The sequence below is a fragment of the Terrapene carolina genome, unplaced genomic scaffold (assembly GCF_002925995.2).
Source record: "Terrapene carolina triunguis isolate 2854851 unplaced genomic scaffold, T_m_triunguis-2.0 Scaffold113, whole genome shotgun sequence".
Taxonomy (NCBI): Eukaryota; Metazoa; Chordata; order Testudines; family Emydidae; genus Terrapene; species Terrapene triunguis.
In genome coordinates, this window is record NW_020664464.1 from 28357181 (window position 1) to 28375534 (window position 18354).

The following is an 18354-nucleotide window of genomic DNA, read 5'->3' on the forward strand; positions in this document are numbered from 1 at the left end:
CCCCCCCGGACGGCCATTTAACACTGAAAAAGCCGGACATGTCCGGGGAAACCCGGACGGATGGTAACCCTAGTGTTTGGTATAAAAGTTCCTTGGGAAATAAGTTTTACAAACTCTACAATTTTACTCAGTTATTGTTACAATATCTTTAAGCATTCTGAATTGCAACTAACTGCAGTGCATTAGCTCCAAAAAGGAACCACCAGTAGATATGGAGGATATGCAACTACTAACACTTTAAAAATTAATTTAGTGCTCACTAGAAGGAGTCAAACTATCAGCTTCTCTATCCACAGAAAAGGTACAGCAAAGAGTGGAGTAAACCACTCCATATTGCCAAGCAACATTCCCTTAGCTCTGACCTAGAGGAACCACCCCAACAAGTGACATTCTCTTAACCAATTCAATCCATGGCCTCAATGCAAGGACAGCCAAAACTATCACCACCTAAAGCAGTAAACTGAATATTTAACAGTGCAGAGTTTTGTAATTATGTCATCACTCACTGCATAATAAACAACTCTGGGCTTAAGTCTTGGCAGATAAAAGCTATCCAATTTATCTTGAAATCTAAAACTTTAAGGGCCCTATACTCAGATGGAAGAGGCTGCATATGATCAGCAGCAGCACCACAATTTGCATAAGGTCTCGTTGTGGCAATATTTTTTCCTTCTTTAAATTCCAGATCAAACACATTAATCTTTGGCTGCTTCCCAACAGTTTACCTTGCTCTTCAACCAAAGGACTTTTTAAGCAGATCTCGAATATACCACTAAGCTGTGGTAAGCAGGATTCTTTCCCAAGCAAGTGCCAACAGCTTCTTCAGAATTTAAACCTTCATTTTTTATTTTTTAGCCCATCTGGTTGCTAAGAAAATTTCAGTTCACATTTTGGAGGCTTTGTGTAGTGCTTTCTTCCAGAGAGTCTGTGCAGACAGGCCCATTGCCTCTGCTGCTGCTCATAACTTAAGGCTATGATTATGTCACGAAATCCGTGACTTCCACTGACCTCCATGACATTTTCTGCCCTGGGGCTGAAGCTCCCAGCCAGGCCTGCCCACGCAGCTGCCCAGCCGCTGCTGCAGTCACAGCCAGTGGCTGGGGGACCCTGCAGCTACCAGTTGCCTGGAGCAAGGGCACCCCACAGCAGCCCAGCCCTAGGGGTAGGTGGACCCTGGAGCTCACATGCACTGCATTAGTAGGGAATGCGGGAGCCCCAGCAGCAGTGGGTGCTGAACCCACCTACCCCTTTTGTCAGGGATATTTTTAGTAAGAAAGTCAGGGACAGGTCACAGGCTCTTATTTCCCATGACCTGTCCCTGACTTTTACTAAAAATATCCGTGACAACTTAGCCTTACTTATAACTTTGTCACACTACAACAGAGTAGAAAATGACCACACTTGTCAGTTTTAACTGCTGGTATTCAGAGTCCAGTGAACAGTGAAACTTAGGAATGAAGTCAAATTGAGTCTGTTGCTTCTTGGCAAAGCTTTGGTGGGGGAGAGAAGGGGAAATATTAGATGCCTCCCTACTTAGCATCAAGAAAGAAGGCAAGAGGGCCAAGTTAAGAGGAGACATCTCAGCACCAAAATGTTTTGTTTAAACACAAAAGTCAGTTCCAGTTGCACAGAGGCCACTGCCATATGGTCACTACTTGGACACTGATACTGAGGTAGTAGCAATAACCAACAGAAAAAGACCTCTCGGGACAGCACTGAAGAATTGTGCTCATGGCTCTGATACTTCCTCCTCCTTCTTCAGCACTCAGATAGGAAACCAATACTGGAGGCAGCGTTTCTCGTGGCTCAACAGGCCTGCCATGAAGGCTGAAGGCAAAGGCTGCAGTGGTACTTAGTACTGGAACATGCCCCTTTTTGCCCAGGACTCCAGATTTAGATGGAATGGAATTGCTGAATCCAATAATTCAGGAAAATTTGGCTGAGTCTCTTTGCACCAAACCAACTCCATGCCAGAACAAAACACTACAGAATCTCAACTCTACAGATGGCAATACCAGACATAAGGTCAGTATGTCAGAAGAGCAGATTTGAAATTTACATCTACTAGCTCCATTTTAGAAGGCAATGGTGCTAGTGTTTTATTTCCAAGTAGAACAGCTGAGAATCAGTGTGTGACTCTCAAGTGATATGAATCAAGACACCAATATACAAAAGCTCCCTGTTCCCAATATTCCAGTTTAAAGCTGATTCAAGTTATTTTGTTATGAAACAAAGACATTATTTATGCTTACCTGAAAAATCTTAGGTGCACTCACTAAAGATGCCAATGCGGAAGAAAGGGTGGCTGAAAAGATGCCAGCAGAAATCAGTGGTGCAAATCCTGATACCATGCTCATTACCTGAAAGCGGGATATAAACATTTTAATTTCTTTTACATGTACCAAACAGAATGGACTGAAAAACATCTACCTTTAAATAAAACAATTACTTTAATAAAAATAAAGGAATTCTGTAGACAAATGTTTCAGTTGAACTCCTTCAGAACTGTTACAATAGCATTCACTCAACACTGTCTGCAGAATCTTGTTTCTTTTATTTCTACAACTCCTAGATTTTTTTTCAAATACCATTTACCGTTCAACGTATGGAGAATATTTCAGGACAGTAAACTCTAGCTTTTTTTATTCCAACTCAATTTTTTTTTTAAGCCATATATATATGATTTCTTAAAACAGACTGTTAGCTGCTCTGTTCAACCAAGTCTGAGCTCTGCAGCTAGAGAATCTGGTGGGCCAAATTTAACTGCATAAACTTGCAAACAAACATAATGCAACTACCAATCTTAAGTGCATCAAAAAATGTCTCATTAATGGTCTAAGGAAAGAATTCACTTTCCTGTCAGTTACATCAATAAGAGCAATCATAAGTCAAAAGAGAATGCAGTTTTAAGAGAAGTATTTTAGCTGTCTGACAAAATACAATATTTTATAAGGTGTGGCTTCAGGCATAGAGATGGTGTCTGTTTGACAGAAATTTCTGATACCTAAAATGCTGAGGAAGAGGAAGTCACATTGTTGAAGAGCTCTCCCCAATATCAGTCTCAGATTTTAGACTGTGGAAGCTCCACCTGGAAGGTGGCCAGCATCCTGGAGACTGAATCTCTTAAAATTTATAAATAGGGAAATTGTTTCAGTTAGACTCTTCCTCAGGGAAATTATCCCCACCCTTCCCAGGAAGATCATCCCTGCTTATGCAGCTGCTAGAAGCTAGGGGGAAGAACTCTTTAAAAGGAAGGTGGTCTGTTTGTGGAGGATACCTGTCCGTAAGACTGAACAAACAGCCTTTTCTACCTAAGGCTAGAGGAACAAGCAATTAGCAGAAACAGAGGAGACACTAAAAAAAAACGCAAGGAGGGCCCCCCAGATGCTGTATGGGAAAGAAATCAAGTTGTCATAGTAGCTAACAGAGGAGTGTTATGACCAGCAATAGCAAGCAGTCAGGCACACCAATCCCCATCCACCACCTCCCCACCCCATATATGGAAGACCAATAGAAAAAAAAGCCAAAAATTACAGGGAAGTCTTACTGAGGAGCAAAAGAATTAGAGTCTCACTTATGTGGCCTGAGAGAGAAAACCAAGCAGAACTCTAAGAAAAAGCCTTAGTCCTGTGGTACTTAGACTTGGATGGAGGAGAAAGTATAAATTCAGGCTTCCCCTCTCTCCTGAGAAATAGGAATAGGGAAGGAAAAAACAAAAAAACTCCCCAAAGGTCTGATTTCTTAGGGCTCGGGGTCTGTTATTTGATGGAAAGGGGAAGGAAGAGAAAATGAGACAATCCCTGAATGTCACTGGATTTAATACTTAGTTTGCTGGAAGAAAGAACAGTGCTATAGTGGCCATGAGATCCACTCCCAGTTGCTGGTGTGCATTAGAGCTTCAGCAACCCAGTGTTTTAACTATATGCCACAAAAGGGAGAGATATGATGAGGTCCAGTCTGACAGAGGAGACAAAAAGTATTCGCCTCCCAGGACCAGGAGCATGCAATCTCTGTGGATGGTCCAACATTTTCTTGCAAACATTTATTTCATAGATTCTAAAGACCAGAAGGGACCATTGTGATCATCTAATCTGCTCTCCTGCATAACACAGGGCATAGAACTTCCTTGAAACAATTCTTGTTTGAACTAGAGCATTTATGTTTTAAAAAAACATCCAATCTTGATTTAAAAATTGCCAGTGATGGAGAATCCACCACAACCTTTGGTGTATTTGTCCAATGATTAATTACCCTCACTGTTAAAAATTTGCACCTTATTTACAGTTTGAATTTGTCTAGCTTCAGTTTCCAGCCATTAGATCTTGATATACCTTCATCTACTAGATTGCATCTTCAAACATTTGTTCCCCATATAGGTACTTACAGACTGAATCACCCCTTAACCTTCTTTTTATTAAGCTAAATAGATCGAGTTTCTTCAGTCTATCATATGGCACATTTTCCAACTCTTTTAATTTGTCTCATGTCTCTTCTCAGAACCCTCTCCAATTTATAAACATCCTTCTTGAATTGTGCCCTTTGGTAAGTGCCTCTAATTAATCTTCCTTCTTTTTGTCTTTCAATGCTTCCATCTTTCTTCACAGCAATAGGGCTAGAAATAAAAGTAGTAGAGGACCAAGCAAAGATTATACTTTCAGGAAAGGTGGCCAAAAAAAATCCCCAAGAATAAAGCCTGGAATTTTATCAAGAGAGCGAGGAGCATGTGCACCTCTTTTCACTTCAGCTAGAATGCTTACTGGGAGAAAACTTGTATCCTAGGATGGTAAATGAGGAAATGTATAACAAAAAACTTCACTAATGAGGAAAACGAGTAAGAAGATGCTACTAGGATGTTACCTAACAGAAGGCTAGAAGATTACCAGAACTTGTTTTTAGTTAGGCAAATGCTACTCAGATTAAAATAAAGATGTGATTGTTATTACAGTGCATCAAAGATAAAAGCACAAAAGATAGCAAACAAGGTAAAACTCAATAGTATTTACAGCTGAAAAGAAAGTAGTAAATCTAAAAGACACACACTTTGGTACCATGTGAGAAAAATAAACTATTTCTAGCTCCATATACCCTTAATGCAAAGGATTCTTTTTGAGTAAGTTTAAGTTGTTTGTTAATTGCACTAACTATGCATTATGATTGCTTAAATAGATCGTTAGTGACCAACAGTTAGTCTCTGCCCAATAGCTGTATGGCGTCTAGCATTTTAAGTTTGCAGTTTCAGCTTAGTTCTAATAGATCAAGCATCTACGTTAAATAAAGATGTCACCATCACAGTTAGTATATTGTTTGCAATCTCAGAAAAATAAAGAATATTTTCAATGAGTAGGTCATGGAAAAGAAATCTGCCCATAGTTAGAAATACTTCAGTGTTAACATGGAAAGATTATATTTGTAGATGAATATAATATACATCCTCCTGTGACATGACTGCTTAATGGAGGATTTCCAACATGCAGTGCTGTTAAATCAGACACCTTTCATGTGCTGCCCTTGAAATCTTCATATTGTACCAGAGGTCTGGCATTTTGGCTGGATCTCAAGTTAGTCTCCAGTATATGGCCACAGTTTGGTAAACACAACAGCTTTTTCCTTCCGCCAAGAGATTGCTTTTCTACTAGAGCTCATTTATATATTTCCTTCATTATAGTGGGTCATACAATACTTCTAAACAAGAGATATAGCAAGCAGCTAATTTCATTCCAATGGCTCTTTATAATATAAAGATTTTAATAAGCTCTTTTGAAATTCTTGTTAATTATGACAAAGATGCTATTTTAAAGGCCTATTCAGTCATGACACCTCAAAACAAATTACAAGTGGCAATAATGTAAACAAGTCAGGAACTTTTTTTCTGTATGTTCTCTCACACTGTCATACAATAATGCCTAAGGAAACTAAGATGTGAAACTACATATTTAAGAATTATTACAACTTAACACTGGAGCTACTGTTCTGTGCATAAGACAGACTGAGACCAGTTGAAGACTGACAAACTATTGTACCTTTGATAACATCTTGAAAATCTGATTGGCATTTTCAGTCACTGGGTGAAACCCAACATTTGTACTTTTCAAACACAATATCAATATCAGAATGAGATCATGCATCACTTGCACTGAATGAATACTTCTTTCATCCTAGAAACCTTACCCTAGTTTAGTAACGAGGGGAGCAGTGGGGTGGGGAAGAAAATAAGGAATCTCTTTCAATATTAATACTCTGTGTGTCCAAGTGTACTGATTGTTTTTACATTGATAATTTACGGTGAAGACTAGAAACACCTCCCATAATAGTTCATTTTTTTAAAGGAAGAAATGAAACCAAGAAAAACATCTTCATGCATTGTGCATATTTTAAAGTACACTTATCAGGTATGTTTTATATATAAGCACATGTTAATTATAGCTATATGTTCTTGAAGTTCAAATGCAATTTGATTAACAAGTAATTAAATGCCATGCTCCCACAAGTCATAAGATTACTATAAGTGTAATTACTTGCTTTGGAAGACACTTTAGCGGTTATGAAATTAGAAAAACCTGGTTCCAGAACATAAATTATCACTTGAGCTCAGAAAATGGAGTTTAGGCATTGGATTGCATGGAAAATAAAGTTGATGGAATAAATATTGCAGCAAATGGGTTAGAGAAACAATAAAGGATTTACAGATGTGAGTTTCTACATTACAAGAAAAAAGAAGATTAAAATAATCATTTTATTAAAAATCAAGTATCTCACTTATGAAACTCCAATATATTTACTGGTAAGGATGACACAGAAGTCTTAAACATATTGAAAAATGATTGCTGATATATTAGCAATTTATTAATTTTCCTACTGTATTACTAAGCACTTGGAATTGCTCTGTCTTGAAATATTCAAATTCTTGTATGTAAGGAATGAAGCGGTACACCGCCTGTGATTGGGATTAGGTTTATTTACCATCACAAAACTAACTACAGATGTAATACTGAAACAATCACATTCTGTAGTCACTATTTTAAGCGGTTGTTAAGATTGAAAGTACATATCAATGTTTGTGAATCACTCAATCAAATACTCTGGTGAAAGCACCATTGAAATGCTCATGAGGAAATTAATTTTGTATTCAGTGAAATTTTTGGATAGTGTATGTAATAAGGCCTGGGGTCACACATTAAATGTGGAGAAATATTCAGTAAATTACCTGTTCATTGAATGAGGCAGGGATCCTCTGGAAAAAATAGTATGTAATCACGTAATTAAAGACAATTATAATCCAGACGGCACAAGGGGCCAAATTAAAGTTGCACGGGCAGTTTAACTTTTGAGTGCTTGACTTTGTAACTGTAATGTTATTCTAACAGTTTTTTGGATGCAACATGTATTTATATTAAAAATAAAATGAAGGTACCAGTTCTGACTACAAAGATGAGGTCTGGTTATCATGTGGGCTTTACACAGGATATATGTTTTCTACACTTAGGTAGATTTTTAGTGTGACATTTCACACAGGTTGTATGCCCCTTGAATGCATTTAGTTCAATTTCTTTTCCTACATTTTTAATACAAAGTGACCTAGTTGTATTTAATCTGTGTTGCTGTAGCCATGTCAATCCCAGGATACTAGAGAGAGAAAGTGGGTGAGGTAATATCTTTTATTGGACCAACTTCTATTGGTGAGAGAGACACGCTTTTGAGCTTACACAGAGCTCTTCTTCAGGACTGGGAAATGTACACAGGGAGTCACAGCTAAATACAAGGTGGAACAGATTGTTTAGCATAAGCAGTAAACTCATCTTTCAAGGAAGCATTCAAGGTGAAGTGGCCCATTAATAGCCCTCCAGTCATAGGGGGAAAAGGGAGAGCAAGGGACTCTGTGTACATTTCCTAATCCTGAAGGGCTCTGTGTAAGCTTAAAAGCTTGCCTCTCTGACCAACAGAAGTTGTCCAATTTATGACAGTACAACTCTTTTTATTAACAGAAAATATTTTAGCAAGATTTCAATGAACAGAAAAATTGGCAGAGATCTATCTTGAGTAGATCTGATGCTACAGGTAAGTTTTTAAAAACTATTTTAGATATCAGGTCTTTTTAGATGTGTTAAGTGCCAATGTGCAGCAGACAGATTGAAAATCTGTCATTCTCTGTCAAGGCCCTTGACCCTGGAATTCACTTTCCCCAGGGTTATCCTTTGACATTCGGCAACAGGCGGGGGTGAGGAAAAAGAAAATTAGGCTGTAGAATAAAAGTAAATTTGATGACTGAATCATAGGAAATTAGAGTTCTATCAGGCATATTATTGTGATTACTGACCATTTTTAAAAGGACACCATTACTTAAAATTTTAAGTGACATTTCTGTCTGAAAAGTAACCTGCAATAAAATTAGTTTGAAACAGATTGGCAGAATGAAAGTTGCCTGTATCTTCTATTGTGTGTATTTAAATAGCACTGTGTTTTTCCTTTAGGATTTATCTACATGGGGAAGTTGACCTGCATAATTATTTTAATATGCTCACTTCAAAGTTTAATTGTTTTGCATACAAATATATTACTCCAAAGTAGCTCCCTATGCAGACAATGTTCTGGAATAAAGAAAAGTGACTTTATTCCAGAATAACTACTCTACTCACACAAGGAATTAAAGTCATGTATTCCAGAATACAATGTCCACACAGAGAAGTTACTCTGGAATAGTTATGCCAGTCAGTTTTCCCTTACAGACTGGCCACTGTCCCCTCCATACAGTCAGTTTCACCTGTTTGTGGGTTTTTCACAAAGGAACAAGGGAGAAAAATAAATATAGCAAAAAATACGAAAAATTATTATAAAGTCACAAAAACTGGTGTGTGTATGGGGATGAGGAAGCACAGAACTAGCCTCTTAAATGCATATGCTAAATCTCAATGTAATGGGTTCCCCTTTAAGTATGATAATATGATTTAATTTTTACAAAAGAGTTTGGTATCCTGGATAAATATTTTAAATTTTTCCTTGAACTCAAACATATCCTGGGAATATCAGCATAGTAACAAAAGTTATAAACTTAAATTAAACCAAGAACAAGGATGAAGATAGAAGAAAATTTACTTAGAACAGTGAGGGAATGAACAGCAGTATTACCAAAAAGCTTTTAACTTGTTAGAAGATAAAAAGCAAGGTATAGTTAAAGTTGATGACTGTAAAAGCCTTGTTAGGTTGCATACACCAATCCGCTAGAAAGTTTTAATGGCTCAGAGCTTTAAACCATGAACGTTCTGCAACCTACCACCCACACAATTTGCTCATGTCAAGAACAGAGTTGTACTTCAATTACAATATCTGGAGATAAAAGTAAAATTCTTTACTACAAATGTACCTTGCTATCTTGTATACAGTATAGTGAAAATGCCTCACTCAAGAAAGCCTTTAAGAAACACACATGAAACAACATTTACAAAAAAAAAAAAAAAAAAAAAAAGACATGTTTTGTTCTTTAGGAAACAAATTCCAGACTTTACTTAAATTTACAGTAGATGGTCTATATTTTAATCTAGGCTTATTTCACAAATTTGCTATACTCATTAAATACACCTCCCCCCCCAAAAAAACCAAAAACCAAAAACAAAAAAAACATTCAATTGATGCCCTCTCAAGCCTTAAAGCGTCTCTCACCTGGAAGCTATTCAGCAGACCATAGTGACACTCTGTCTTCTGACAAGATGAGAAATCAAATTTTAACTTGCAAGCGGCAGTAGTACAATTTGTCAGTTCGGTAATGATGGTGCTATTGAGGTTACCCGTAGCATCCCGAACAACACAAGCACCTAGTGTGGACCCAAACAAAATACAGGTTGTCCAGTGGCCACTAAACAGTCTGTTTAAAAAAAAAAAAAAATCTATGCCAAGTTCAATTTTTTTTTTTTTTTTTTTGGAAGTATAGTCTAACAGTTCAGCATTACAAAACAAGAGCATTTCTTTTAAATTACTCCTGACGTTTAACAAACAGACATATGCTTCATTTTCTTGGATGGAAAGGTAAACAAGAAAACATCATGCATTAGTTATTGCATAATATTTTAGCAATATCATCAATACAAAGCACCTTGTACATTATTTGACACGTTTAAACTGCTTTTTAATACATTAACATAAGCAATCTGCTTTTGTTGGCTGCATCTCAAATAAGCAGAGAAATTCTATAAAAAGATTTACTTAATCCATAATTAATAAAAGTAAAGCAACGACAAACATGGAGAAAAGTTAGATTATAAAAATCACCAGTTTTAAAATTTCCATATTGTTTTCCTGTGCTGTGCATGTCAATTTCTTGGGCAATTTTTATTTACAACTTGTATTGTACACCCTCATATTTGGTTCTGTTTTCACTCTTGCTGTTCTACATTTGTTAGTTTTCATATTATGAGTGCTCAGTCACGTTTTGCACAGGCATTCAAATCTTTCTGAATACATTTGTAATTTTATTCTCTTTTCTGGAAAATAAAATGTTTTAAAACGCTGTTTTATCATCTACATAGGGTTTGGTGTTTTTTTTGTTTTTGTTTTAAACTCGTGACTGAGACTGGCCTGATGGAGGCAAAGGGGATGTAGGTTGAGTGGGAAGTGCCACCTGTTGGGTTGCTTTAGGGCTAGAGTTTTACTGCTGTTTTTTTGTTTTTCATAGCATTTTAATAGAAAGAAGAGACACCTATACGAGTACCTTTGTTCTAAATTACAAAAAAAGTTTTACACTCACTTTTAAACCATCATTTACCTTTTTTTTTAAAAAAAGGCAGTCTAGTCATGTTATTGAAAATGTGTTGTCATCCCCCCCATACACTAATAGTTTTGGCTAATCAGGCCGTTATAACTTACTTTGTGATACTATGGCTCTTGTATCAGTCTGAGACTAATCTCATGATATGAAATAAACCATGTCTATATATTCTTTCTCTCGCTCAGATATTCTATACTGGCAGGTGCTCAGAAAGAATATTTCCTTTCACCAAATGTAATGCCATTCTTATATGCTCACTTCAAAATTTTCTTGTTTTGAATACAAATGCATTATTCAAGTTCTCCATTTCTCAATAACTCAAATCAGCCATAACATTCTGTAAATATTAAGTAGCTTAATATAGGCCAGCTAATTTATAGGACTAAGAGTAACACAGCTGACCAAAAAACAAACAAACAAAAAACCAAAAAGAAAACACTACCCAAAACAAAACCACTTAGTGGGCAGTAACAATAGATCAGCATCCAGGTAATAAATGGAATTACACCTGTTTAACAAGAATAAACTAAGCTATTCAATAAACTCAGTTTCAAAAACCCTGCTGTATAAAACATGCAGATCACTACTTTGACATTTATAACTCTTTTATCTTTAGTAAAATGGTTATTGTTTAACCTTCTAATTCTTGAAATTAAGTTAAATGGAGCTTGGCTAATGGCCAGTAATATCTACTATTTAAGGGGGAAACAGATTTATTTAATTAGGAGTTTTAAAGACTGAATTAAGGGAATTCTCTTAGTCTTTGCTGATCTGCAGATCAAGTTTCTTCAAAGAAAGAATGACAAGAACGTTTTAGGAATGAAAGAAAACATAGCATGTGATATCTGATGGCTTAGATAGCTTCACCTCTGAAAAGGAAATATTTCACCAGTATATTACCTCTGAAAGTTACCAGAATGAGATTTAATTTCTAAAATGATGCTCAGTGATTTCAATTTAATTTTTCTGTTGAAATATTTGTGTATGTATATTAAATATTCACACACATTGTATTCAGCTATAAGCAGCTATGAAGTCAGTAAACTTCAACACATAAAACTATCATGGACGGGGCTGTTAGCACTGCATATTAAGGTTAACTAACATTTCTTATTAAAAACTCTGTTTTCAGCTGCTTATAAAAAAAATTGCCATATCTTAACCATTTGGGCTGAAATTTTCCATGCCAATTCTCTGCCTCAGGCTAACTTTTTTGGAAGATGTCAGCCAAAACACTTAAGTAATTTGAGAATGAGATTAGTGAAAAATACACTGTTTTACCCATATTAAAAGTTTCACTGATCTTTACTTTGAAAAGCTCTAGAGCGCCCATGCTTTGGATAAGGGTCTCAAAGTTTGGCAGGGGGTGGTTTTTGTATCAGAGATGTGCCTCTTTTGCTATCCCAAGGAAAATGGACCCAAAGTTCACCAAGTTATAAAACTTTAAAAAAAGAAAAAAAAAAGATAAAAAAAACAGTTTGCACAATTTAAGTAAAGACTTATTAGATGTTTGCAGCTGAATTCCCCAAAGATTTCATTTGCACTGGGCATGCTCCAAGCCCAGGGCTGAACAGGACCTTCCCCACACTTGCAGCTCTGGCCTGGGTACCAGAACTGAAACCTGGGCGACTGCTGCATTCTCAATAGTCAGTCTGCTGACACCCGGGCAGCATGTAGGAGAAAGCTGCCTGATTGAAATGAAGAGGTGGCAAGAGCCAGACTAAAATGGGACAAGAAGCCTAAAGAGTGGAGACTGGAACTAGTTAGGTACAGAGAATGGGACTGGAATGAGGAGCTAGAAATGGAGAAGAGTCAAGGACACATTGAAAGGGACAGGGAAGAATGGTCTACGACTACGACAGCTCCACCTCCAGAGGATGGAATGGAACCCATGATTCCTGACTGTTTCCCTGCTGTCAGCAAATACCCCTGATGCCCACTGGCAGGCAGGCGGGGGGGAGGGGGGGGGGAAGCGGGAGGAGAGAGACAGACAGACAGACCCTCCTCTAGTGCTAGTCCACATAGAGGACCTACTTTTTCTATCAGCTACTCAGTTTGCTTAAGTGCCACAAGTCCGTGCGGTGGATCTAAGAGCTCCAACCATGATGAACCATGTCCATATGGTTGCCACATGATAGAATTTGTTTTTCCAGTTTGCTTTTATAAAAACCTAGGAAAATACACACACAAAAACTACATTAAAAGAACATTACGGTTGCAAAGTCAAGCACTCAAAAGTTAGGAAATGCCAGATTTAAAGTTGCTGGTGCAACTTTAATTTGACCCCTCATGTGTATGCATTATGACAGTATGTGATCATGTAATTAAAGACTATTTTTTCCACAGTACCCCTCCTTCATTCACAGCACAAGAGGGACTGTACTCTGGGAATCAATTAGGGTTATGTAATGAAGAAGACATGCTGTTTGTAGGACCACTGCTTCATTCATTGTAGAAGTTAGAAGGCAGGTAATGAATGAGGCAGGTGACTGCAGGAAGAGAAAGGAGGGTCTCATTGTTAAGGCAGCTGAATGCTGCTTTGCAGAACTCTATTCTATTCCTGCCTCTGCCACAGAATTTTGATGTGATGTTGGGAAAGCCACTTAAACCAAACTTTTCAGAGGTAGCCACTATCTATTCCTCATTTTCTGGGTGCCCAACTTGATAGTCTGGGTTTGACTTGCAGAAGTGCTGAGTGCTCACAGTTGCAGCTAAAGTCAATGGGAGACGTTCTTGAATATGTGAAGTACTACATAATGCTATGTACTCTGATAACTCAGGTCCTAGGTGTCTGAAATTGGGTGCCCAAAATTAGTGGATACTGTCAACCTTAATCTTTGCCTACATTACATTTTAAAACCTGCGGCAGCAAGTCTCAGAGCCCTGGTCTACAGACTGAGGCTTGTGCCATAGTGCTAAAAACAGCAATGCAGACATTTGGACTCAGGCTGGACCTTGGGATATGAAGCCTAGGGTTTCAGAGCCAGAGCTCCAGCCCAAGCCACAACATCTACACTGGTGTTTTTAGCATCATAGTGCGAGCCTGAGTCTGCAGACCTGGGCACTGAGACTCGATGCCACCAGTTTTAAAATGCAGTGTAGCCAGACCCTTATTGCTTTTCACCGTCTCCAAATCAAAAGGGTTTGAACGCAAGACCTTTAGATTCACAGCACAGACCTCTACTTGATCTAAAAAGGAGGAACAAATAGCAGTAGATGGCCATTATTCTTTATGTGGAACAGTCACTAGAAAGCAACAATAATTTGGCATTGAGTTACATAGATATGTGCTAGTCATGAGAATGCTGTCTAAGTTTAAAGGGCTGTAACATGGGTAGACACCAAGATTTCTAGCTCTGGGCAGGGAGTGTTGTCTTGGGGTTAGAGTAGTAACAGCCAGAGATTTGATACATTATTCTGAAAGACAGCATAGCAAAGGAGATGAGACTTGGGGTCTGCCATGTGAGCAACCTGGGGTTTTTTTCTGCCAGAATTGACCATATGCTTAATATTTAGTGTTGTGAAATACTCAAATATTAAGGCCAATCAACAGAACAGGCATTTGAACTCACGGTTTCCTATTGAACTCAGACTCCCAGCCCAGTGGACCATTCCCTAGATTAAAAGATTGGTGTGGGGGGGGAGGGGGCAAAAAAGGGGGGATAAAGAGTGGCATCTCAGTAAGGCTTTGGAGCATGCCTAGTGCAGATGGACTGTTCAAAGCGTTAAGTACAAGTTCCTCTGCAAGTGGAAATAATGATTTTCTGGGGGTTATCCCAAACCTCAGTCAAATCTGGGTGAATTTCCCCCCAAAAACATTAGTTATAGCTATCACTATACATTCTGCCTATAAAGCTAAAAACATAGCTACAGCAAAACATGTTGTAACTATATCAAAGCATACCTCAGGAATGAATAAGTAAAAATCAACCATTTACCTACAGATACTGCAATTCCTATGTAAACCAATGTGGTAATTAAGATGGCCAACAGTGTTCCTTTAGGTATGGCTGATTGGGGATCCTGAAAGAAACATTTAAATGAATACTTGCAGTACAAGTAAATATGCAAACTGTACATTAAGCAGTAATACGATAGCATACTACTTACTGCAAGATCACCTGAGATATTTGCACCAGCCAGAATGCCAGTTGCAGCAGGGAAGAAAATAGCAAATACAGAAAAGAAAGTTTCATCTGCTCGGAAATCTGGTCCAAAATTCTCAGTAAATATTTCAGCTGTTAGAGAAAAGAATTTTTTAAAATGTATTATCCTTTACTGTGTTTGCATACAATCTCAATATTTACCAATTCAACCTAAAGCAGTTATGTGAAAGCAAATACAAACAGTCAAACTAACCATGGCCTGATAGCATAGCATTTGCATATAAATTACATAAATGTCTAAAATGGCAATATTTTACACTTGGAAACCCTTAGAATGTCTTTCCAGCTTCAAAATAATAAAGTCAATAAAGTGGAACAGAAAAATCTCGTAAAGTAAAATACCTAGTTCTGACAGTGAATACAATTTAAATGAAGCTAATGATAAAAATTACCAGGTTTAAAGAAGCTTTAGGAACGTGAATACATAAAGTGTATCGAGGAATTAGGAAAAAAACTGGGCTACCCACAATGAAACTTTTTGGGGGTTAGAACTCTCTCACTTTGCAATATTGAAATACAAAAAGTACAGCAACATAGAACTAGATTACAGCAAAACATGAATTTTAACTCATTTTTTCTATGAAGTTGTTTGTATTCAAGATATTCAAATGTTATAGCATACCTTTATAACCAAAGAAACCTTTAACCTTCTTGCTATCCAGTGGAATAAATGTTCCTATGATAAAGTCACCAATAGCGAATAGCAGGATCACCAGCAGAACAATCTGTGCCTGAAATTTTAAAAATTACAATTAAAGTCAAGTATCTACCGTATAGTCTGTGAACTAAAAGATGTGGTCCTAATAAGTTACTTTAAATCTTTGTGAGTCCATTTTCACTTATTAGATTTAGATAAGTCATGTGGAAAACAACAGGACAAAAAAAACCACAGGGAAGAGGAGAATGGGAGAGTGAGCAGAAACTCACACATTTCTAAAAAGGAGAATTATAACAAAGTTAAGAATTAAGCTGGCCTTGAATAAAAAAAAGATAAGTCCTAATATTCTGGGAAGATGTAATGATCTTTATTAATGTCTACAACCACGTGTAAGCAATAAAAATTGATTTCTCCGCATATTCTCCTACAAACTGCCAATGTATATAAATAGTGATTAAGTGATTACAAAAATTAACAATCATTACTTTTTTTATTTGAGATTTCAACACTTGATATTACTGAAAAAACAAAGTTAATCATACTGGTTTTACTTCTGTTGTTTTAATCAATTCAGACTAGTTGATTTTCTGATTCTCATGCAATATAACTGGGTTGCAAAAAGTACAGAGGAAGATTTGAATTCAAACAGTTTTTATTCTTTTTTCTAACAAAGTTTTGCAAACAAACTTGATTTTTAAGAAGTCAATTTTAAGGCACAAACTGCTTGACAGCATCATGACTCCTACTGTTTGAATAATTAAATATTCCACAGACAAAAAGAGAAAGTTTTCAGCAATACGCTGTTTTGGAATTTTACAGTTGAATTGCAAAGGGGAAAAACAGTTTGCTGTGCCCTTTGAATTTTCATAACAGAATACACTATCTGAGCTGGAAATCAGTCATGTGATAAGATCCACTCATTCCACCACAGTGTTAGGCTCCCCTCTGCTGGATTGTTGCAGCAAAATACGAGGACTTCAGAAGGTTACATCCTAAACTGAAACTATAGAAACTAAGTTGAAAAAATTACGACCACTACATAAAAAAATCAAGTTTGTTGAGATCAGTCCTACAAACAATCTGATCTAGAAAGAAGGCCTGCTCCACAGCAAACAATATGTTCAATGATGAGAAATAAAAGTTACAGGTATAGAAGCTAGTTTTCCTTTTCGTACATTGGTATCCACCGGTCTTGCCATCACCCATGGGAAGCAGCGAGCAGTAAAAAGCCAAATCCTATAGAAGGAAGAATCAAATACAAAGCAACAAATCCCTCTACGAAGAATGAAAAATGCCCCCCCCCCCCCCTTTTTTTTTTTTTTTAAAAAACACAGATTTAATTTTATTTGCTTGCTTTGTTCAGATCTAGGACAGCTCGAAGAACTAAAAAAGAAATACCCATCCTGTAGTGCTTGATGATGAAATTGGAAAATTTCAAGTGGCCAGACTGCAAGTCTCACTGGTCAAAGTCTTGCTTTTCAGCCCAAAACTTTAATAAACTCTTTGTAGAATACACTTTAGTGTATCTCAGAGGGGTCTTACAAACCAACCATGAAAAGCATATAGTCATTTTATCTTATCCCCAAGAAAAGGGGTCTCAAACTTAAGAGTCCACTTCACATCCAATGCTCAAAGTTTATCCATGATATTTGGACCTGAGTATGTAAGGAAAAGATGGCTTTCGTTTCAACTCATTTGTCTGTCCATGCACACAGCCAGGTCATGCCCTCAAATAACCTCTTCTTCCACAGAGCAACTGAAGATGGGATTTTATAAGACAGAGCTCCCAAGTCACTTACCCTTACAACTGAACTGCTATACTGAAATATGGCCAGGCATCCACTAGGGGAATGTAAAAAGGGTCTGCAGAAAAAGGTTTACAGTTCCATGTTTCTATTAGTCTCCCCTGTGCAAGACTGACAAACAGACGGGGGGGGGGGGGGGGGGGGGGGGAGTGGAAGAAGGTGTCTGCTGCCACAAGTCTGATTAACAACCCCAATAATGGAGAATTGAATCTTTAAGTAAACAGAGTTTAATCCCTCAGGGAGGCCAGCCACAAGAAGTTAGATTTCTCCAACAGATTCTGAGGAGATTTAGGCCAAAGTCTACATATACGTAAATGATTTTTCCCAAATGCTCTTGCTTGCTCTAGGACACGGGTTGGCAACCTTTCAGAAGTGGTGTGCCGAGTCTTTATTTATTCACTCTAAAGGTTTCGCGTCCTAGTAATACATTTTAACGCTTTTAGAAGGTCTCTTTCTATAAGTCTATAATATATAACTAAACTATTGTTGTATGTAAAGTAAATAAGGTTTTTAAAATGTTTAAGAAGTTTCATTTAAAATTAAATTAAAATGCAGAGTCCTCCGGACCGGTGGCCAGGACCTGGGCAGTGTGAGTGACACTGAAAATGAACTCGTATGCAGCCTTTGGCACGCATGCCATAGTTTGCCTACCCCTGCTCTAGAAGATTTCAGAGATTTGAAAAGAAAGTTAGACTACCTCCCAAAAGGTACCCATACTCTCACGCTGAAATATCAAATCTGTGACCGTCAGAGGAATTTAGGGCTCATAGTAAAGAAAAGCATTCAGAAATAGAGATTCTGCAGATTGCTATCCGCCATGTTTATTAGCCTAAGGAACTAGAATCTGTGAAATCAGTATGGCGTGATCAGGATTACAGCATTTTTCAAACCATTTTGTGAATTAGTAGATGGATTAGTAGATGGAGCTTTTGCGAACAGGGGCTGCTAACAGGGAGTTTCGCAAGGGAG

At 37.4% G+C, this 18354-nt stretch overlaps 1 protein-coding gene across 1 annotated transcript in view; it reads right to left on the reverse strand.

The window, feature by feature from the left end:
* The window catches only part of SLC12A2 (solute carrier family 12 member 2), a 106452-nt gene that overhangs the window by 34737 nt on the left and 53361 nt on the right, over positions 1-18354 (reverse strand). Inside the window, exons 7-11 of the mRNA XM_026652356.1 lie at positions 15545-15653; positions 14867-14994; positions 14695-14779; positions 9655-9806; positions 2253-2360 (exon numbers count right to left, since the gene is read on the reverse strand). Coding sequence (XP_026508141.1) covers positions 2253-2360; positions 9655-9806; positions 14695-14779; positions 14867-14994; positions 15545-15653 — 582 coding nt within the window. The remainder of the gene's footprint in view (positions 1-2252; positions 2361-9654; positions 9807-14694; positions 14780-14866; positions 14995-15544; positions 15654-18354) is intronic.